This window comes from Mauremys reevesii, linkage group 11, assembly GCF_016161935.1.
Source record: "Mauremys reevesii isolate NIE-2019 linkage group 11, ASM1616193v1, whole genome shotgun sequence".
Taxonomy (NCBI): Eukaryota; Metazoa; Chordata; order Testudines; family Geoemydidae; genus Mauremys; species Mauremys reevesii.
The window spans coordinates 74,907,228-74,929,811 of NC_052633.1; the positions used below are offsets into that span (position 1 = coordinate 74,907,228).

Below are 22,584 nucleotides of genomic sequence, written 5' to 3' on the forward strand. Positions count from 1 at the left end.
CAAATCCAGCACAGCAGGAGCTCCAGCACCTGTTGCTTTATCGCTGCTCCCAGCTGGGCTAGGGGATCCCCCCCTTGCCCCCGGGGCAGCGCTGGCTCCTCAGGCCTCCCCCAGCCCCCTGGCCTGAGCCCCGGGCGCCCGCGGAGCCAGGAGTTCGCAAACCCGTGGCAGGTTGCTCCCCAGTGCTGGCCCTGCTCTGCTGCTCGCCCCAGGGCCAGGGAGGGGATGAGTCAGGGTCTGCGTTGGGGTTCGAACCCAGGAGTCCTGGCGCCCAGCCCTGTGCGTTAGCCCCAGAGCCAGGCAGCAGGCCCCTGGCAGAGGTTAATGGAGCTGCAGCCCGCTCCGGCCAGGCCTGTCCGTTCCACAGGCTGGCACAGCTGGACGGGTCCCCTGGCGGTGCCCACGACAGAAATTGTCCCTGTGCAGAGGCTCCTCTGCCCTGGGAGGGGGGGAAGGGATGTGTGTGGGTGTCAGGTTCCCTCCCCACTCTGAACTGTGGGGTACAGATCTGGGGGCCTGCATTTAAGACCCCCCTCCGCTTATTTCTCCCAGCTTAGGTAAAAAACTCCCCAAGGCACAAATCCTTCCCTGGTCCTTGGACAGTCCTGGTGCCACCACCAAGTGATTTAAACAAACACTCAGGGAGAGGCCACTGAATCCCTCCCTCCCCCAAATATCCCCCCAAGCCCCTTCACCCCCTTTCCTGGGGAGGCTGGAGAATAATATACCAACCACTACGTAACCAAGGTGAGCACAGAGCAGACCCTGGCTTTTAGGACACTGAAAACCACTCAGGTTCTTAAAAGCAGAACTTTATTATAAAGACAAAAGGAAAAGCGAAATCAGGCTGGAAGGTAATTTTACAAGGTGATAAGATTTAAAACACAGAAGGTTCCTCTCTAGGCCAAACGTTAAAGTTACAAAAACCAGGAATAAACCTTCCTCTTAGCACAGGGAAAATTTACACGCTAAACCCAGAGAGAATCTAAGGCATTTCCTTGCTCTTCCCTGCGGCGTTCGGGATCTTATTTCAGGCAGGGCTTTAGGAGGGTTTTTTCCTGCCTGGTCCCTCTGGCTGGGCGAGAACAACACAGAGGCACAAACAAAAACCTCCCCCCGCCATTTGAAAGTACCTGCTCCCCTTATTGGTCCTTTCGGCCAGGTGCCAGGCAGGTTACCTGAGCCCCATACAGGCAAAGGGGTGGGGGGTTCTGCTCCCCGGAGCTGCATGTCCGACAGCCGGGGAGGGCCTAGGTGGCGCCAGAGCAGCGGGGGCACATTGGGGCTTCTGCCCGGGGCAAACCCCACAACCCCCCCCCCGGCGCAGGGGGAGATCGGGGGGGGGGAGCTGCTCTTGGGAGTGGTGTGAGGGTCCCTGCTGCTGCGGGGGGCTCAGATGACACCGAGGGGGAGATACGGGGTTTGCTCTTCGGAGCGGAGCAGCGGCACCTCCGGCTCGGTGCTTCCATGGTTAAAGGCCCCCCCTCCTCCCCCAGGAGGCCCTGAGCCGTCCCTGGGAGCTGGGGTGATGACCAGGCCCCCCAGTGCTGGGCACAGGGAGACGGGCAAACTAGTCCCGGCAAACTGCCTCCTGCTGGGCCCGCCGGGCCGGGGCAGCCCAGGCCTGGTGAACACAGCCTGGGGGGGCTGGATATTTGGTGTGGGGCAGTTAGGCCTAATGGGCAGACAGAGCAATGAGGGCGGGTGGGCCCCCCATCGCTGCCAGCTGGGTCCTCCAAAGGAGACTGGAGCCCCCCGCCCCCCCTCACGCTGAGCAGAGGGACCCAGTGGCCATGGCTGCCTCTGCCGGCCCCAGCGGTATCCCAGCCCCCCCAGGCTGACGGCCCCTCTCCACTGACCGCTCCTCGGGGCCAGCCGAGAGTCACCCCCGGTGCCTTTTCCCTCCCGCCCCCAGCCAGGCCCTGCCCGTGCTGGGCCTGGCGCCGCTGCTCGGCAGTGAGAGGGGGCCCGGTGCCACGCAGGCGAACCCCAGACCCTGTTCAACACCCCGCAACACTGGAGAGCGAGGGGCCCAGGGACACCCCGATTCCAGCGACGCTGCCCCGCCCCCGCCAGCCTGACCCGTGGGCACCTGCCGGGGAGCGAGCCGGGCCCAGGGCAGAGCCGTCCTGCCCGGAAGGCCCAGGCGAGGGGCGGACCCGCAGGGTGCCCTGGCCAGGCAATGCGGGGTGGGCGCTCAGGGGCCCGGCTGCCGGGCAACGAACTGCAGGTTGATGGGCTTGTTGGGCACCAGGACAATGCGGGAGACAGACGTCACCTCCGTGCCCTGGGGGTCCGGCCGCAGCTCGAACGTCCGGGCGATCTGCAAGGAGACGGAGACGGCGACGGCTCGTCTCTCCAGTGCCCCAGAGCCCCAGCCCCCTTCTGCCCCCGGGCGCATCCTCCCCTGGGGGGGTGCACACGGCCCTGGCTGGGGAGGCTCGTGCCGTGGCTGGGGCAGGCGGCTCCTGCGGGGGGGACGGGACACTGAGCTCCCCCTCTTGGGGCGTGGAGTCACGTAGCCTCCCTGAGACCTGGGGGCGGCGCATCTCTCCGATGGGGGGGGGGTCTGCAGCTCCGGCCCTCGGAGCTCCCTGTCCCGCGGCCAATTCCCCCCGTCCCACCGCTGGCCCCGCGGGGTCCCCACTCACCCTGGCCAGAGCCAGGTGCATCTCCAGCTCGGCGATGCGCCGGCCCAGGCAGCCGCGGACCCCGTAGCCGAAGGGGATGGAGCTGAAGGGGTGGTGGGCCGAGCCGTGGCCCCGGAGCCAGCGCTGGGGCAGGAAGCGCTCGGGCTCCGGGAAGCTGCTCTGGTCGTGCGCCATCGCGTAGTGAGCCAGGACGAAGAGAGTCTGACGGAGCCGGACACAAAGGAGGTGAGACCCGTGGCCCTGGCAACAAGCCGCTCCCCTTGGGGGCCACGGGCAAGTGAGGGACCAGAGCCCCGGGTGGAGGGGCTGGGGGCGCTGGCTAGATCTGGGCCTGCAGGGTGCTTAGTTACCAGCACCCCTTGGTCGGGATCTGTAGGCCCTGGGCTCCCCCACACCAGCTCTGCCGGTGCCCCTCACTCCCGACCCGCAGCCCCCTGCTAGCCCAGCCCTGGGCCCCCCACAGCTCTGCTGGTGCCCCTCACTCCCGACCCGCAGCCCCTGCTAGCCCAGCCCTGGGCTCCCCCCCACCAGCTCTGCCGGTGCCCCACACTCCCAACCCGCAGCCCCCTGCTAGCCCAGCCCTGGGCTCCCCCCCCCCCCCAGCTGTGCCTGTGCCCCTCACTCCCGACCCGCAGCCCCTGCTAGCCCAGCCCTGGGCTCCCCCACACCAGCTCTGCCGATGCCCCTCACTCCCGACCCACAGCCCCCTGCTAGCCCAGCCCTGGGCTCCCCCCCGCCCCCAGCTGTGCCAGTGCCCCTCACTCCCGACCCGCAGCCCCTGCTAGCCCAGCCCGGCCCTGGGCTCCCCCCCACCAGTTCTGCTGGTGCCCCTCACTCCTGACCCGCAGCCCCTGCTAGCTCAGCCCTGGGCCCCCGACAGCTCTGCCGGTGCCCCTCACTCCCGACACGCAGCCCCTGCTAGCCCAGCCCTGCCCCCACACCAGCTCTGCTGGTGCCCCTCACTCCCGACCCGCAGCCCCTGCTAGCTCAGCCCTGGGCTCCACCGCCCCCTACTTTAGACTGGTCCCCTTCCGAGCAGAGCTGGTTTGCTGTGCCCAAGGAGGAGCTGGTTTTGTGCTGCCTTCACATGGTACATCTAGTTCCTCCAGCTCCTCCTCTGGGCCCCGCAGGCAGTGCAGCCGCAGGGCTGGGGAGCGACAGCCTGAGCCCGGGGGGCCGGGGAGCAGAGCAGAGCCCCCCACTCACGTTCTTCGGGAAGTGATAGCCTCCAATGACCACGTCCTTCTCCACAACGACCCTGGCGTTGGTGGGGACCACGGGGTACAGCCTGCCGGGCAGGGAGAAGAGACGGGGCTATGGTGTGGAATGGGGCATGTGGCACCCCGCCCCCGTGCAGAGCCATTAGCCCCATTGCACAGATGAAAACTGAGGCACAGAGTCCAAGGGACACAGGGCGTCTCTGAGAGCAGAGCACTGGCTGCTGAGTTGGAGCCGGTGCCTGGCCGCTGGCCCATCCTTCTGTGCTGCCGAATGGACGGTTTGGTTCCAGTTCCGGGCTCTGAGTCACTCCGGCGCCGGGCGTCTCCCTAAGTGCGGTTAGGGAGGTGGCCCCATGTCACCCTCCCTTCATGCACTGCCCCACTCCGCCCAGGGACGCCAACGTGCGGGGGCTGGGGGTTCTGCCAAGGGGGGAGCCGGGGACGTACCTGAGCGTTTCCTTGATAATGGCCCGAAGCAGCGGCATCATGGCCAGATCCTGGGCGCCGGGGATTCGCTCTCTGGGCACGACGCTGTTCACCTCCTGATACAAGGAGCTCTGGGTCTCTGGGGCCCTGGCCAGGTGGTAGAGGGCCCAGGACAAGGTGTTGGACGTCTGGGAGGGGCGAGAGCAGAGCCGGGGTGAGGTCGCAGGGAGAAGCAGGAGCAGGCTGTGACGTACAGGGCGGCCCCTCACGGCTTCCCAGGAGTGCCCCATGCTGCCTGATCCAGCCCCCTGCCCTGCCCCTCTCAGAGCCAGTGGCAGCAGGACTCCCCCCAAGCAAAGCTTTCGGCAGCTCCGAGCTCAGCGTAACCCGGCTCTGCATGGCAGGGACTGCGAGCCCAGAACCCCCCCAGCTGGTTATGCGATGCTAGTGCCAACTCTGCCAGGCGCCGCCCAGACCCCTACGGAGACGGGGGCCCCGTCATGCCGGGCGCCGCCCAGACCCCTACGGAGACGGGGGCCCCGTCGCGCCGGGCGCCGCCCAGACCCCTACGGAGACGGGGGCCCCGTTGCCCAGACCCCTCCGGAGACGGGGGCCCCGTCACGCCGGGCGCCGCCCAGACCCCTACGGAGGCGGGGCCCGTCGCGCGGCGCCGCCCAGACCTACGGAGACGGGGCCCCGTCGCGCCGGCGCCGCCCAGACCCCTACGGAGGCGGGGCCCGTCGCGCCCGGCGCCGCCCAGACCCCTGCGAGACGGGGCCCGTCGCGCCGGCGCCGCCCAGACCCCTACGGAGGCGGGGCCCGTCGCGCGGCGCCGCCCAGACCCCTACGGAGTCGGGGGCCCAGTCATGCCGGGCGCCGCCCAGACCCCTACGGAGACGGGGGCCCCGTCCCGCCGGGCGCCGCCCAGACCCCTACGGAGACGGGGGCCCCGTCACGCCGGGCGCCGCCCAGACCCCTACGGAGACGGGGGCCCCGTCGCGCCGGGCGCCGCCCAGAGAACTCACCATCTAAATAGACCAGAGAGGGGAAACTGAGGCCCAGAGGGGCTGTGACTCACCCAGCAAGGCCGTAGCAGGCTAGGAATGGAACCAAGGCCAGTCCGCTGCTCTATTCACTAGGCCCAGTGTCCACGGCTACCCAGTGCTCCCTTTGGACTCACCACATCTGCCCTTGGGGGGCCTGCCCTGTCCCTCCCCTCAGAGCCCCCCATTCAAACAGGCCCCGGGCCTGACCCCGCTGGGCAGGGGGCTGGAAGGATCCAGGTGTCACGGCCGTGCCGCCCTACCGTGTCCACGCCGGCCAGCAGCAGCTCCGCCACGCTGCCGTACACCTCCTCCGGCGTCAGCCTGCCGCTGGCCAGCAGGTAACTCAGGTAGCCCGACACCTCCTCGCCTCGCTCCAGATGCCCCTCCAGCTCCTCCATCTTCCTGTCAATCAGCTTCTTGCCTGCAGAGCCGGAGAGTCGAGACGGGTCAGACCTGGCCCCGGCGGGGGCGGGGGGCGGCTGGACTGTCACACGGGGAGGGGGAATCACCGTGGGTCCAGACCAGCTGGATCCTGTGCAGAGCCGGAGGTGGGGGAAGGGGCCCGGGGACCGTCCAGGGCTGCTCACAAAGTGACGGGGTCACAAGCCCAGGTGATGCCCAGCTACGAGCTCACTGCCAGGGCTCTCCCCGGACCCTCCACGGTCTCTGGCTGGATCCCACAGTGACCCACAACTCGGGAGCACCCCCGGTGGGCCCACCGCTCCCCCAATGGCACAGGGCTCCCCAGAGAGCCCCTCCCGCCTGTGCCAAGAGACACGGACTCTCGGGCAGAGCGTCTCCCTGCCAGGCGATCCACCGTCAAGGGTGGGCCAGGGGAACTGCCAGCCCAGGCCAGGGCTGTCGCACCAGAGACCGGGGCGTGTGGGGATCACGGAGTCCCTCCCTCGAAGGGATGGGCCATGAATCCACTGCAGGGGCTGGCTGGGTGATTTCACCCTCCCCCCAGCTCCGTGCCAGTGGGTACTTGAGGGGCTCCCTGACTGCGGTGGAGCCAGGCGGGGACGGCCCCAAGCCCAGGGCAGGATTGCTGTAACTCGATGGAAAAGAGGAGACTAAGGGGGGACATGACAGAGGTACCATATATAAAATCATGAGTGATGGGGAGAAAGTGAATAAGGAAAAGTTATTTACTTGTTCCCATAATATAAGAACTAGGGGCCACCAAATGAAATGAATGGGCAGCAGGTTTAAAACAAATACAAGGAAGTTCTTCTTCACACAGCGCCCAGTTAACCTGTGGAACTCCCTGCCTGAGGAGGTTGTGAAGGCTGGGACAATAACAGGGTTTAAAAGAGAACTGGATACATTCATGGAGGTTAAGTCCATTAATGGCTATTAGCCAGGCTGGGTAAGGAATGGTGTCCCTAGCCTCTGTGTGTCAGAGGGTGGAGATGGATGGCAGGAGAGAGATCACTTGATCATTGCCTGTTAGGTTCACTCCCTCTGGGGCACCTGGCACTGGCCCCTGTCGGCAGACAGGACACTGGGCTGGATGGACCCTTCGTCTGACCCAGTCTGGCCGCTCTTATGATGGGATCGACTGGATCCTTGTTGCCCCCAGGACTGACAGTGACAGTGGCAGGGGACCTGGGCCGTGCACCCCGGAGCAGATCGGTCTCCCTGTGCGAATTGTTCTGCCGCACACCTGAGCTGCAGCCGGCATCCCTGCAGCCCTCGGTCCCAGGGAGAGGGGTGAGCAGAGACCCCGAAGCAGCAGTGACGACCCAGGCCTGCCATTTACACCCGGAACCGGTTCGGTTTCCATTTCTTATCTGCACTCAGTGTAGCCTTTGCTAATCAGCGTCCAGTTGTTCCACTATAAATATCCTTCCCTGCCCGGGCGGGTACAAGGACCCGATCCTGGCTGGTGCCCATCCGGCTGCGTGGACCTTGTCTCTGCACACAGCTTGACCCAGTGCCAGGCTATCCCCGAGGGGCTCGGGGGGTGGGGGATGTCACTAGCCTGCGCACGGAGGCCGGGGGCTGGGAGATCTGGCAGCCAGGGCTCGGTTTCAGGGAGCTGAGCGGCAGGGGGTGGGCACATGGCTCCCAGCCCCGGGTACCGTCCCAGCGATGCCAGGGTGGCGCCTGGCCCGGCTCACGTGTCTGACCCCGGCTCCACGCCCTGGGCACAGACCGAAGGCGAAGATGGTGTCCCAGCTCTCCAGGTAGCGGCTCCAGAAGGGCAGCAGCTCCCGGCTCCACTGCGGCATGACGGTGGCGAAGACGGAATTCTTCAGCATCAGGCCGATGGCGTCGATGAAGCGCCGCGTCTCCGCGGGGATCTCCCGCTCCAGGCACCCGATGCGGGTCTCAAAGAGGATGTAGGAGATGCCTGGCGGGACGGAGAGGAGAGCGGCTGCCATGGGCCCTGAACACGGACAGGGCGAGGGGCACAGGCCCGGGGCCCCCCCAGGATATGGGGCTCCGAGGAAGCAGCACGAGGCTGCAGTAGGTCCGTCTGGATACACTAGGGGGCAGCGTGCAATGGCCCCTGGGGACCCTGAGCCCCCCGGGGACCCCTGAGCCCCCCGAGCCGCTCCCTCCCCACCTACCTTCCAGGGCGAATCTGTAGAGCAGGTTGGCCACGTCCCCCACCAGGACCCCCGAGGGGCTCCCCACCCTCTCCGCCTGCAGCCGGGCCATCAGGTCCGACACCACCTCGTTGATGGCCCCCGCGTACAGCCTGGCCTCCGACGGCTTCAGCATGCGCTGGTTGAGCACCTGGCGCAGGCGGTACCAGCGCTCCCCTTCCCTGGGGGAGAGGCAGGAGAGGGCTCAGCGCCCGCCCACGCCGAGGGGCAGCTGGGAGCGGGACGCCGAGCCACCCCCCGGGACACGCTGGGCTGGCGGGAAGGGCCGAGAGATGAAGGGAGGCCGGGGACGCCCCTGTAACCCTGGGGGTCGCTCTCCTTCCCAAGGCAGAGCCTCCCCCCAATTCCAGCTGCCCCAAGCAGCAGCCGAACGGTGACCCCGGGCCCACCTGGCCTCACTGGAGAGACCCTGCCACATGCCCCCACCTGCCAGGAGAGGCGCTAAACCCCCTGCTCCAGGCACGACCCAACCACGGACTCTCGGGCACGGAGGGAAACATCCCACGGGCCGGTTATTCCAGAAGTGCCCCCCGGGGGGGGGTCCTGGGCGAACCCCAGTGCCTCTGTCCCTCCACCTCCCTGCTGCCCGTAACACCAGTCTGACCCCATCGGGGGTCCTGACCCTCCCCAGCTACAGGCCCTGTGCCCAACAGCAGCTCAAGCCCACGGAGCCTCGGTCGCTAGCGGGACCCGGCCGGCATCACCGGAAATGATCTGTGATGAGAATTTCAACAGAAACTCCCACGCTTCCCCAGCACCAAAACCTTTCGGCCCAAGCCTCGACCTCGCCTCAATTTCCTGCTCGCCAACCAACCATTTAGAAGCAAAAGGTTTTTCGGAAACCTGCCTTTCCGTGGGACGGGAAAGCGTCCTGCCCCTCTGCAAGGCCGAGGTGTGGGAGAACGGGCCGCGTGCCCCCCCCACATTAACACGCTGGCTCCAAGCTTTTCATTCCAAAAAGGAAACTGAGGAAAATCTGGGCCGACCCAGTACAACGTTCCCATCGTGTGGGTTTGGATTCTCTAATCACAATCATCACCTGCCTTTGGATGGAGAGGCCTTGTAGCCAGCCCAGCGGGAGTTCCCCACAAGGGAAATGACACACGTGGGGAAAAGCAGGTCAGCCGTGACCCGTCCCTCGCACACCGGGCTTTGGCAGGCCGTGGTGAGCGTCGCCATGGAGCAAAGGCAGGCGTCCAAACACAGAGCTGCCTGGGCGCCAGCACCGCCGATCGGTCACCCGATTAATGGCTCCGCTCCCGCTAGCCCACAAGGGAATCGCTCGGTGTCCTGGAGCCGCGTTTCTCAGCCTCTCTGATACCAGGCTTGCTGCCTTCCTCAACTGCGCCAGGGAGATCTCAGGGCCTGGCGCCGGCCCACCGCCGGCCTAGAGGGGCCGAAGGGACCATTAGCTCAATTAGTATCACCCCCTGCCTACTGCAGGCCATTCTATCGTACGCGGCTGCTCAGGATCTGGGAGCCCACCCGATGTTTGCACCGCAGCAGCGCTCAGGGACGCCGCCAGTGATCACTGGACTCACTCGGTGAACGGGCCATAGGGCAGCTGCCTGATATCCCGATGCTCCTTCCACAGGGCCATGTCGCTCCTCATGGGGTATTTCCCCTCCTGCCTCAGCAGCTGCTCCAGGATCTCCGGGCTCCCGATGTTCACGTTCTTGTACTTCCCAAAGGTGGATTTCCACATGGGGCCGTAATTCTTCCGGAACAACACCTGCAATTCACGACAGCGGGTTGGCCCCGACCGGCCCGCCAGCCCCCCCAGAGCACGTAGCCTGCACTGCGGGGCTGCCCCTTCCAATCCAGCCCCAGGGCGGGCGTGACCAGACACCACGGTGACAGTCGGGGAGCAGAGGCTTTACCTCCCCATGCTCCAGCACGCCAGCCAGAAACCTCCCTGCAGCCCAGGGTAAAATTCAATGGCTACTCCCCTTCCTGAGAGGCTGCATTTTGTTCTGGGAGTGGAGCGGCCAGAGAGTCCTACCCCGAGTCTCCCTTTGCTGGTAACGACGCCTGGGCCCTCTCCAGACGGAGGTGAGAGGAGGCGGCGGCGGGCACCAGTCACGGGCAGCACGCCCAGGTGCTCCACCCAGGAGATTTAGAGGAGCTCTAGGGCAAGGGGCGAAGCTGTTAGCAACCCCCCCCCGCAGTCTCTCGCTAACAACGGCCCTGGTCCCGGAGCCCTGGAAAGCAGCGAACGCCGTCGCTACCGTGTAAAACGGCTCTCGGGGCGACTGGGGGATTCCAGTTTAGATCCGGCACGTTGGCTGAAAGGAGAATTAAAAACAACACAACAAATCACCGGAAGATCCTGCTTGGCGCGGCCCGGCCCATCTCTCAAAGCCGCACCGCGCCGCACCGAGTTCTTACAGTTCTGGCCGTGAGGAACAAGGAATGGATAAAGGAGACCGGGTGACACAATGTATCCAGATCCCAAAGGGCCTTTGACAAGGTCCCATACCAGTAGCCACAAAAGACGCGCAAACGTCCTGGAGCGAGAGGCAAAGTATTGTCGTGGCACAAAACCAGGCCAGGAGGCAGAGCGAAGAACAGCATGAAACGGGCCATTCCCGTCCCGGCGCCAGGTTCCCAGTGGGACCCACCAGGCTCTATCCTAGGCCCCGGGCTACTCTATTTATTACCAATCTGCCCTGGGGGGTGCAGAGGGAGGGAGCACAATTTGCAGATGACATTTAGGTATTTAGGCGAGTCAGGAGCAGAGAGAGCGGGTTAAGTTGGGTGAACGGGAAAGACGCCGGCAGATGAAATGAATGCAAAGCCCTGCACCTGCAGGGGAAACGTACCCGCCTCACAGGGCCCAAATGAACTGTATCGACTCACGAAAGGGACCCGGGCAGCACTGCAGACCGTGCCCTGGAGACCTCTGCTCACTGCACAGCTGCGGTCAAAAAAGCAACCAAGCCGTTCAGCTGCATAAGGAAGGGGAGGGGAATAATTACGGAGAATTCTCCTGCCCCATTGTCTAAGCCAGCGGGGCAGCCGCACCCGGACACCGCGAGCATCGCATCGCAGAGAAAACCACCCCAGAGAACAGAGAGAAAGAGCCAACGCCATTAGTGGAAGAAGAGATTCCCACACAGAGAGGGACTCGACCGGTCAGGAGAGGTCACCTGGAGGGGGAGTAAGCGGAGATGGGACAGAGGCGTATGAAATAAGCAAGGGCAGAGAGGCGGCAGGTCAGGTGCTGCTGCGGACACTCCCTCCGAACGGAAGAACGAGGAACATTCGCCACCTCAGAGCCGTCAGGAAAGCTCTCGCCACGCCAGGCGGATCAGGGCTGCGCGCTCACTGCCGCCAGCCACCACGGAGGTGGAGAGCGTCGCAGGACTTCTGAACCCATCCGGGCAATAAGCACGTTCCCAATGACGCCTGGCGGGATTCGACAGATCCTCCGGCATCGAGCCCCGAGCCAACCTCTGACTGAGGCCGGTTATTCCAGACTTGTCACTAGGGGGTTCCGGCACCTCGCTCTGAACACTGTCGGAGACGGGGCCCGTAACGGGTCTGAGCCAATGTGGCAGTGCCATGTTCACACTACAGGTCACTGCGGTTGGACTGAAGCAGGGAAAGATGGGTTCAGTGGGAGTCAGGTTCCTAAAGACCTTTGAGGATCTGGGCCACAGTCCCTGACGCTCTCTCTATCTAGGGCCTCGATCCTACGCACGTGGCCCCCTGAGCCCACTACAGGGTCAAGGCTCCGCTGAGTAAAAGCATGAAAATGCCCTTTATCTTTGCTCTGCTCTCGGCTGCTTAGTCTGCAGGAGAATGAAGTGACTGGCAGGCCGTGACCGAGACCCTGCTGGCACAGATAAGGGCACGTCCATTCCCTCGTCTGTTATCGCTGCTTCCTCAGAACAAAGCAAAGTTGCAACATATTCAAAAAACCAGCCTCTCTCTTCAGGGCTCGTGTGCAGAACGTTCCCCCCCCTCTGGCTATACTAGCCCTGGTTCCTTTTTCTAGGGAGAAGCCAGCACGGGCACCTTGCAAATGCACAGAACAATAATCCTGCAGCTACGTCACAGGATGTCACGGAGTGTGGGGGAGTCCGGCCCTGCACCCCTCTTCCTGGGACTCCCAGTGACTCTCAGCCAGACAGTAAAACAGGTTTATTGAACAACAGGAACAGAGGATACAGCCCAGCTTGTGGGCACAGCCAGGACCCCTCGATCTGGCCTTTCTGGGGGGTTCAGGGTGCTTGGATCCCAGCCTAGGATCCCCTGAAAACCCACCACCCAGCTCCCAAACTGAAGACTGACCCCACCCTCTCCACTCAGCTCCTTTTTCTCTTGTCCAGCTCCTGGCTGAGGTGTCACCTCCCCTCCCCCAGGCCTAGCTCATGTTACAGTCTGAATACCTGCGTCTCACCTAAAATCCTCCCTGCTCTCCCATCCCCCACATAGACAGTCCCTGCTCCACCACACCGGAGCGGCCTAGACGCAGGCGTAGGCGTTTGCCATTCACCGTCAGTTACCGTCAGATGGGCTTTCGCTTGCTGGCTTCAGTAACTACGTTCCCCTGTCCCAGGCCTGGCAGCAAACACGCCGAGGCCCCTGGGGCACATCTGCATTTCCAGCGGGGAGCCATCCTTACCCACAAGCGGGCTCTTGGAGTTCGTGCCTGAGGGAGGACTCCCTGGCTAAGCAAGACTCGCAGGACCGGACGCTTACTGAGTAGAGTCTGTTTAACCTGCAGAATCACCCTCTGCACTAAGCCTCGGTCAAAGGAATTTCACCACTAAGCTCCAACTTGAAAAGCAACCTAGCAACGTCAGTGAATTCAGCGGAAAGGCTGGGAACCTGCTGGGAAGAGGAATTATTTCACTTTGACAAAGAACGGGTAGAATCTCCGCTTGGCTGAATGCCGCACCGGAGGCGGACAGCAGAAAGCCTGACCCTGCTCGTTACGGTTTGCGTGGTCCCATTGCGTTGCGTGTTCTCAACAAAGCAACTGGGATGGCCAGAAATGTCAAGGCCTCGTGCCAGATTCTTATAACTTAGTAACTAATTGCTCTCTAGTTACCCCTCCATCTGTATCTCACGTAGAAATGCACCCAGCCTCTTACGGGCTCCTGGCTTTGCCAGGGGATGTTGCGAAGGCCAAAACTATAACTGGGTTAACCCCCTCCCCCAAGAGCTAGATAAGTTCATGGAGGAAAGGTCCACCAGTGGCTATGGCGGCCGGGGAGGCAACCCCATGCTCTGGGCGCCCTTAAACCTCTGACTGGCAGATGCTTGGACTGGACGACAAGGGAAGGATCACCCTGTTCTGATCATTCCCTCTGAAGCATCTGGTAGCAACCACTGTCAGAAGACAGGCTAGTGGGCTAGGCAGACCATTGGTCTGACCCTCTATGGCCGTTCTTACCATCTTATTAAAAAATACAACCAAGGAAATTCCCAGGCAAAAAACTTTGTTAAGCTGCAGTTAAAGTTTTGACCACATCCACCACTAATGAGTTTTGAAAGTGTTTGAAAAGAACATTCCCTTTTCAAGCTCTCTCTCGCTCACTCACTCAGACCCCCTCCCTTTTGGAAAGCCTGGAAGGAGACCACCAAATCCTGCATCTTGGCAGGGGGTTACACTAGGGCAGGGTTCTCAGCCGGGCGTACACAGGGGGCTTCCAGGAAGTACATCAACTCCTCTAGAGATCTGCCTGGTTTTACGCCAGGCTACACAAAAACCACTAGTGAAGTCAGTACAAACTAACATTTCGTACAATGGCCTGTTTCTACTGCTCTGTATACTAGACACTGAAACGTAATGACAGTATTTACATTCCAACGGATTTATAATTCTATGGTAAAAATGAGCAAGGCGGCCATTTCTCAGGAACAGTGTGTGCTGGGATAGAAAATCAGACACAAAAACGCCAAAGGAAGCAGGTAGTTTTTAAGTGAGGCGAAAGTTGGGGATGCACAAGACAAATCAGGCCCCTGAAAGGGGGATAGTCGTCTGGAAAACTGCTGGCATAGCTGACCCTTGCCGTCCCCTCTAACCCTGCGGATCTAGGATGCTACAAAATGCAAAGTGAGAATTTCACTTTAAAATAGCAGCACCCATGGGGACACCTGGAAATGCAAAGTGAAGGTGGTCCCACCGCCTGGTCTCTGCCCACAGAGTGGCCAGCTGCAATCCAGGAGACAATCAGCTCCTCACCCCAGTCCGGTTTTCAAGGGCATTGCCAGCTGCTAGCTTTCAATGTTGCCTGGATCTGCCAAAGGAGTCTGACTGCTTCCTTTGTTAGATTTATGAGGAGGCCTTTTCGTTTCAAACAAACATCTGGATTCCCTGGCATCTCCCTACTGGCCCCGGCATCACATGCCCCGGGGAAGCTCAGGATTGTCACAGACTGTGTTTGTGGGCGGGTGTCCCTGGAGCTGCTCTCCTCCACACGCTCATAGGTTGCAATTACCCAGGCAGAGATGCTGGGCCGCCTGTCAGTGCTTTGGCATTCAGCAGAGCACGGGAGTTCATACCAGCACGGGCTCGGCCATTCCATTTTGAAGGGAAGTCAGTCAATAGCCATACATACTACTCCACACTGCAGATAGGGAAACTGAGGCACAGAGCACGGCCATGACTGGCTAAAGAGACATAAGACATTCCTCCTTCATCCCCTTCCCCCCAGTTCCTCTCTGTGAGAAACAGCCCCCTGCCCGGGTGTGCATTTAAGTGAGGGGGACTTTAGCAGCTGCTAAATATTCCAGGGTGCCCTGAGAAGGAGAGGTGACTCTTTCTCTCCAGCTAGTTATTTGATGACTGGACACAGAGCAGAACCTGAACCCAATTCCTCTTTGAACTGAGACCAGGAGATCCTGGACACACTTCACAGATCCCAAGGGCAGAAGGGATCGTTGTGGTCAGCTAGTCCGACCTGCGGTGTAATCCGAGCCCCAGAATGTCCCGGAATTAATTCCTGGTTGAATTACAACAGATGTCTTAGAAACATCCAGTCCTGATTTTAAAATTGCCTGTGATGGAGACCCCACCACATCCCTGGGTACGTTACTGTCACTGTCAAAAAGTTACTCGTTATTTTCAGTCTGAATTTGTCTAGCTTCATCTTCCAGTCACTAGGTCTCGTTCGGCTGCTAGACTGAGGCCAGGGGCACCATTCCAGGTGGAGGGGAGGGGGCGACTTCAATCCTGATTCCAGGGGCTACTTGGGCATCTGAAAAGTCCAGGGTTTTTTTTGCAGATAACTTAGAAATGAGCTGACAGGAGCCCTGTATCTAATTCCCATACAAAGACTCACTCAGCTCTAACACTAACACCTTCTGACACCTTGTGTCAAGTCACTTAAGGGACACTGGTTAGCTTTAAAATGTTAATGTATCTTCCTGTCCTTGAGTACAACAATTGAAATACTTGTAGAAAAATCTAGCCGACTTTCTATCACTTTTTTGCAGTTCACCAAGCTTGGAATCGATCATTTAACTTTTGGAAACATCCTCCTAGGGGAAGGCCCCGTGAGTTTATACTGCGCCTGCCTGGGGTGCTCGGGGTGTTACCCCACTACAAATTATAGACTAGATAGAAACTGACTCTTTCCAGTCACTCTCACAGAACTGCCAACCCCAAATGTTCAAAAATCATGAACCAGGCACACCAAAAATCATGAGATTGGCTTTAAAATCGTGAGCTTACACAAAATAATAGATTTGGGGTTCTTTTTCTTTGCCTTCTGCTTTTGGAGCCTTGAGGGTGCATATTTTGAAGCTTTCTCCACAGCCACGAGGGCTGGACACTTCATTTTTCTCTACGAATGAAGGCTGAGCTGGGACTTTAAGGAAAACAACAATTATCATGAGCCTCCTGACAAAATCATGAGTGTTGGCAACCCTGCTTTCACTTCTGTTTAAAGGCTAGTTGCTTTCCCGAAGGCTTCTTTCTTAAACACAACACCACGGCGACTGAGCTGCAGTTCTCACAGGAGAACATTTAAAAGCGAACACCAAGAAACTTCCACATTTTAAAACTGAGACAAAAATTGAGACTTCTGAGGTATCTCAGGGCCACTGCAGGCAGGAAAGGAAAAGAAACAGGCACAGGAGCTCGGGGCAAATCTTCCTCTTGAAAGAAAATGGGACGGTGTGACGTTATGAGTATAATATAATATCTCACTGAAAGGTGAAAGGGCCAGAAAGAGTTAATTAACTCATAAACTGACCGGACCCATGGGTGAACCTTGAGGACTGTTAGGAAGATATGTAAATGAATAGAGCTTTGAAATGCAAGTCTGCATTGTTAGAGGTAGAAGGGGAGCTCAGGTCTTGTGATGTCAGCAAACAAGTCTTGTCTGTTGCTATAGTTTTAATTCGAAGATAAAAAAAGAATATTAACATTTATGATGATACTTGAGTGAAATAGTGTTATTGTCTATGTGTCTCTTTGAAGGTTGTGGTAACCTGTATCTGAACTGTTTAATGGATAAATTACTCTGTGCTAATTGCCAGGATGTTTGGGAGAAGGAGTTGAGCCTATTGTTTTCTCAGGCTAAAGGCTGCTGGAAATGTATAAGAAGCCTGGGACACGATCCTGCTTCATCTCAGAGCTGCTTTGGATTTCATCATTGACTGGAGCCACCCTGAATATGGACATTGGACTGTAACCTCTGGACTATTTCTAAAAGGACTCATCTCTGCTATGTATCTGAACCTCAAGAATTGAATTCAAGTCTGTCTGTAGATTAATCTTGCTGATCCTTTGGGATTGGAAGAACCTTTTCTTTTATATGATGAAGTAAGATTCTCAGGAATCATCATCATATCTGACAGAAATCTAAGTACTGGAATAACCACCAGCGTTTGGGGTTTGTCTGCCCCATTTGGTTTGCAGTTCACCCTGATTAAACGGTCAAATCTAGTCCTTAATCCGGCAAAACTTCTACGGCCACCAGCGCCTCCACTCATGCCCCAGTATCTGGATAGGAGTCGACAGTGTGCCCTTGTTGCCAAGAAGGCTAACGGCATTGTGGGCTGTATAAGTAGGGGCATTGCCAGCAGATCCAGGGACGTGCTCATTCCCCTCTGTTCGGCATTGGTGAGGCCTCATCTGGAGCACTGTGTCCAGTTTTGGTCAATAACTCTACACTTCATCCTTAAATATCTGAGCCGTCTTCTCCAGGGCTCCATATTGGCTCTGGAACTACATTTACTGGCCTATCCTGAACAGTGCTGAGCACACAGATGGTGCCCAGCGAATAACACAAATCCTGCCAATAATCATCGGCTTTATGGACTTTGGATGCAGTTTCTGTTCTTTGTTCTGGAATTGGTCTGATGCAGCTGAAACCCTATGAATTTGAGGCACAAACACACCTGATACTCGTATGACACTTTCTCATTCCTTCCTTTTCTCCAGCTCAGAACAAAAACATGACAAAACAAAATGGGTTTCATTTTGCACAGCAGGCATTGCTGTACAGCCCAGCCTGGGGCAGAACCGGCCCCCCTTGAGCTCCTCTCACCTGACTCTCATTCTCTCATTTTATTTAATCTATTGGAAGAGGATCGGGATATCCGGTTATGCATTTAGGGATGACTAAGTAACAGAGGAGGAGAAGGACCTAGGAGTCGAGACCTCATTTGGAGTGAAGGATAAGAGGAGATATGATTGCACTCTTTAAATATATCAGAGGGATAAATAAATTATTTCAGCTCAGTGCTAATGTGAACACGAGGACAAGCGGATATAAATTGTCAGGTAGGAAATTCGCCATATTTGGGAAGTCTTTAAGTAATGATTTGTTCAGGAGTGGGTGGATGGCCTGCATCTTGCAGGAGGTCAGACTAGATGATCATAATGGTCCCTTCTGATCTTGAATTCTATGATTCTATGATTCCCTCTTTCTTCAGCCTTCCTGACCTCTGTGCTGCTTTTCATGCTGTCAACCAGGGCATCCTTGTCAAGTGCCTGGGCCCGTTTGCTGGAGTCTCAGAGAACTGGCTGCCTTGGTTCTGCTCCCATCTATCAGAGGCCTCTTTTTGCAGCATGCAGCAGAGAGAGAGGCTGGTGCAGTGGACTGGGAGCTGCCCTGAGAGACGTGGGTTCTACTCCCCGCATGGACTGTCTGACCTCAGGCCAGGGCCTTAGGGACAGAGTTTCAAAGGTTTGTAGGCACCCAAAGATGCAGTTGGGCATCTAGTGGGGGTTACAAAGCACCGAACCGTCTCACTAGGTGCCTAAATACCTCTGAGAATCTGGCCTTTAGTCTGTGTGTGCCTCAGTGCCCCATCTGTACAATGGGCACACCAGCCCTGTTCTGCCTCACCGAGGGGCTGGGAGGAGAAATCGGTTAGATCTTGTGAGATGCTCAGCTACTGTGGTTATGGGGCCACATAAGCACCACAGGGACCGTGGGAACCTCTGCGAGCCTTTCCCTGGGGTTTGCCCCCTTCTTTTCACCTACACCCCCCTTTCCTGAATGTAGCCTTGGCTCCAAGGGCTCGGCTGTATTTCTTCTGCGTCTCCTGTCTGCTCTCCTCAACATCCCCCACCCCCAGCAGAGGGATTCCTATTCTACAGGCTCATCTCATGGCTTCCCCACCATGAATTTAATCACCAGCCTTTTCTATCTAATCACCCTGCCTCAGTTTATAAACAAAATGTGACTCCCTGCCCTAGGGGCACCTCTCCTGCAATCAGAGCTCTGCCTGGGAGCTGCCACCTGTACAAAACTCAGCTGGGGGTTGGGGGGTTCGAGCACCGTGTGCCCCAGCGCTGGGAGCCGCGCCCCTCATGGCAGTGGGGGGGGGGGGTTCGAGCGCCGGGTGCCCCAGCGCTGGGAGCCGCGCCCCTCATGGCTGTGCGGGGGGGGGGTTCCAGCACCGGGTGCCCCAGCGCTGGGAGCCGTGTCCCTCGTGGCGGTGGGGTTCGGCGCCGGGTGCCCAGCGCTGGGAGCCGCGCCTCGTGGCAGTGGGGTTCGGCGCCGCGTGCCCCAGCGCTGGGAGCCGCGCCTCGTGGCGGTGGGGTTCTAGCGCCGGGTGCCCAGCGCTGGGAGCCGCGCCCCTCGTGGCGGTGGGGTTCGGCGCCGCGTGCCCCAGCGCTGGGAGCCGCCCCTCGTGGCGGTGGGGTTCGGCGCCGGGTGCCCCAGCGCTGGGAGCGCGCCCCTCGTGGCGGTGGGGTTCGGCGCCAGGTGCCCCAGCGCTGGGAGCCGCCCCTCGTGGCGGTGGGGTTCGGCGCCGGGTGCCCCAGCGCTGGGAGCCGCGCCCCTCGTGGCGGTGGGGTTCGGCGCCGGGTGCCCCAGCGCTGGGAGCCGCCCCTCGTGGCGGTGGGGTTTGGCGCCGGGTGCCCCAGCGCTGGGAGCCGCGCCCTCGTGGCGGTGGGGTTCTAGCGCCGGGTGCCCAGCGCTGGGAGCCGCGCCCCTCGTGGCGGTGGGGTTCGGCGCCGGGTGCCCAGCGCTGGGAGCCGCCCCTCGTGGCGGTGGGGTTCGGCGCCGCGTGCCCCAGCGCTGGGAGCCGCGCCCCTCGTGGCGGTGGGGTTCGGCGCCACGTGCCCCAGCGCTGGGAGCCGCCCCTCGTGGCAGGGGTTCGGCGCCGGGTGCCCCAGCGCTGGGAGCCGTGCCCCTCGTGGGGGTGGGTGGGGTTCTAGCGCCGGGTGCCCCAGCGCTGGGAGCCGCGCCTCGTGGCGGTGGGGTTCGGCGCCGGGTGCCCAGCGCTGGGAGCCGCGCCTCGTGGCGGTGGGGGTTCGGCGCCGGGTGCCCCAGCGCTGGGAGCCGCGCCTCGTGGCGGTGGGGTTCGAGCGCCGGGTGCCCCAGCGCTGGGAGCCGCGCCCCTCGTGGCGGTGGGGGGGGTCTAGCGCCGGGTGCACCAGCGCTGGGAGCCGCCCCTCGTGGCGGTGGGGTTGGCGCCGGGTGCCCAGCGCTGGGAGCCGCGCCCCTCGTGGCGATGGGGGGGGTTTGAGCGCCGGGTGCCCCAGCGCTGGGAGCCGCGCCCCTCGTGGCGGTGGGGGGGTTGGGAGCCGCGCCCCTCGTGGCGCTCCTGTGCTGTGACCACACAAGGCACCTAACGCGCTTTAGCGCTGCCAATCTAGACGAGCCCTAACGCTTCTCCTGGCTCTTCTCTGCCCCTCTCCAATTTATCAGCAGCCTCTGAACGGTGGGCACCAGAGCCGGGCCCAGGATTCCAGCAGCGTCGCCCCAGTGCCAAACCCAGAGATAAAATAACCTCCCTGCTCCTCCTCCTCGGGTTCCCCCATTTATGCAGCCCTGGCTCACCTCAGCCCTTGTGGCCGCAGTGTCCCCCTGGGGGCTCATGTTCACCACAATCTCCAATCCAAATCTTTTTCCCGGGACAGACTCCCCCAGTCTGTCTGGTCTGGCCTGCTGGTCCCCAGATGTGTGACCTTCTGCTTGGCTGTATTGTGTGTGTGCTTGTGCCCAGCGGACCAAGTCCAACCTCCCAGAGCCTGCCTCTGACTCCCACAGCCCGTGCCCTGCCCCACACCCCCTGCTCCGGCCAAGCACTCATTCTTACCCACCCCCATCACTGCAATACCTGGGCCTCTTCTAACCCTGCGTCCCGAGACATGACTGGCACCCGTGGACAAGGCCCCCCGAGCGGCGGAGATGCGGCGCGAGCAGCATGCTGGCTGGAGGTCGCCCGCGCTGGTCGCGCTGGCTCAGCTGCTCCCTCCGCGGGCGCTGGCTGGCTGCGGTCGCTCGGTCGGCGCTGAGCTGCACGCGGTGCTGCGGGTTGGAGGTCCAGCCGGGCAGCGGGACCAGCGGCGTCCGCGACCGGTTGCCTGTGGGTGGTGTCGTCGTCGGGCTCCGGGGGAGGACCTCCAGGCATGACCGCGGGCGCGCAGGCGGCGCCAGCCTGCCCGCCCGGGGAAGGCCGCCGCCCAGGCGTGCTTGCCCCGCTGGGCTCTAGAGCCGCTCCTGCCCGTGGATCGTCCGTGCACGCAGGGACTGGTTTGTTCTGGTCTCTAAACGCTCGGGCAAAGGAGGCTGGGTGGAGAAGGCACCGGGCACGGGGAGCGGGAGTGGGGCTGGAGAGGTTTGGGAGGGTCCTTAGTGCCTGGGGGAGTTAATCCGACTGTCTGGATCCAGCCCCTGAGGACCCCGTGTCTCCTGCCCAGACAAGCCTCACCCTGAAGGCAGAACGTGGTGCGGCTCTGTCACCCATGGTCCCCGTCCATCGCTAGAACCCCAATGCCAAGTGCCCAGCCCCACAGGGCATAATGCTCAGCCCTCTAACAGTGTGCACCCTGCTGCCCCACTCCTAGTGCCCAGCGCCCCCCTGTGGGTGCCCACCCCCTGCACCCAGCCCCCCCAGCTGGTGCTCAGTGCCCAGCCCCCCGACTGCCCGGTGCCCAATTCTCAGCCCCTCAACTGCCCGGTGCCCAGCCAGTGCCCCGTGCCCAACCCCCACCTGCCCGCTGCCCCGCTCCCTGCTTGCCCGCCCAGTGCCCAGCCCCCCCAAGCAGTGCCCGGTGCCCAGACCCTTCAGTGCCCAGCCCCCGCCTGCCCCGTGCCCAGCCTCCACGGGCAGTGCCCGGTGCCCTGCTCCCTGCCTGCCCGGTGCCCAGCCCCCACAGGCAGTGCCCGGTGCTCACACCCTCCAGTGCCCAGCCAGTGCCCAGTGCCCAGCCCCCGCCTGCCCGGCTCCCGCCTTCCCCCCGGCCCGGCCCGGCCCGGCCCGCACCTGCAGCTGGTGCGTGTGCAGCAGGTAGCCGCGCACGAAGACCCAGTAGAGGGAGCGGATCAGCCCCGGTCCCGGCAGCTCCTCGGGGCCCTTCAGCCGCCGCTCGCCGGGCACCGCAGCGGCTGCTCCGGCTGCGCTGGCTCGACCCCTCCGGGCCGGCTCCGGGCGCAGCGCCCCGGCCAGCGGCTGCAGCCAGCGGCGCCGAGCGAGACCCGCAGCGCGGCGCCCTCCGCCTGGCCCCACCATGGCTGCACTGTCCGCCGCGGCGGCCCGGGGCGGAGCTGGCACCCGGGGCGGGACCCAGGCGCGAGTCCCACCCCGGGGGGCGGGGGCGAATCTGGAGCGGGCAGCGGGGGCGTGGGCAGGAGGGGAGCGGGCAGCGGGGGCAGGAGGGGATCTGGAGCAGGCGGGGGCAGGAGGAGCGGGCAGCGGGGGCAGGAGGGGATCTGGAGCAGGCGGGGGCAGGGGCAGGAGAGGAGCGGCCAGCGGGGGCAGGAGGATCTGGAGCAGGCGGGGGCTGAAGGGGAGCCGGCAGCGGGGGCAGGAGGGGATCTGGAGTGGGCAGCAGGAAGTGGATTGGATGAATGGACTATAAGGTGGATAGAAAACTGGCTAGATCGTCTGGCTCAATGGCTAGTGATCAATGGCTTCATGTCTAGTTGGCAACCGGTATTAAGCGAAGTGCCCCAAGGGTCGGTCCTGGGGCCGGTTTTCAATATCTTCATTAATGATCTGGACAATGGGAGGGATTGCACCCTCAGCACGTTCGCAGATGACACTAAGCTGGGGGGAGAGGTAGATTCGCTGGAGGGTAGGGATTGGGTCCAGAGTGACCTAGACAAATTGGAGGATTGAGCCAAAAGAAATCTGATGAAGTTCAACAAGGACAAGTGCAGAGTCCTGCACTTAGGACGGAAGAATCCCAGGCACCTCTACAGGC

General features: G+C 61.3%; 1 protein-coding gene across 1 annotated transcript; it reads right to left on the reverse strand.

Annotated features, from left to right (window-relative positions):
- Nucleotides 1–796: 796 nt before the first annotated feature.
- LOC120374801 (sterol 26-hydroxylase, mitochondrial) lies at nt 797–21,890 on the reverse strand. Its single transcript, XM_039495070.1, has 9 exons — nt 21,645–21,890; nt 9,500–9,690; nt 7,920–8,119; nt 7,502–7,699; nt 5,604–5,764; nt 4,319–4,485; nt 3,858–3,939; nt 2,652–2,852; nt 797–2,323 (listed from the first exon to the last, which is right to left on the reverse strand). The coding sequence occupies exons 1-9, from the start codon at nt 21,888–21,890 to the stop codon at nt 2,198–2,200; spliced, it is 1,572 nt and encodes a 523-aa protein (XP_039351004.1). The 3' UTR covers nt 797–2,197.
- Nucleotides 21,891–22,584: the final 694 nt, after the last annotated feature.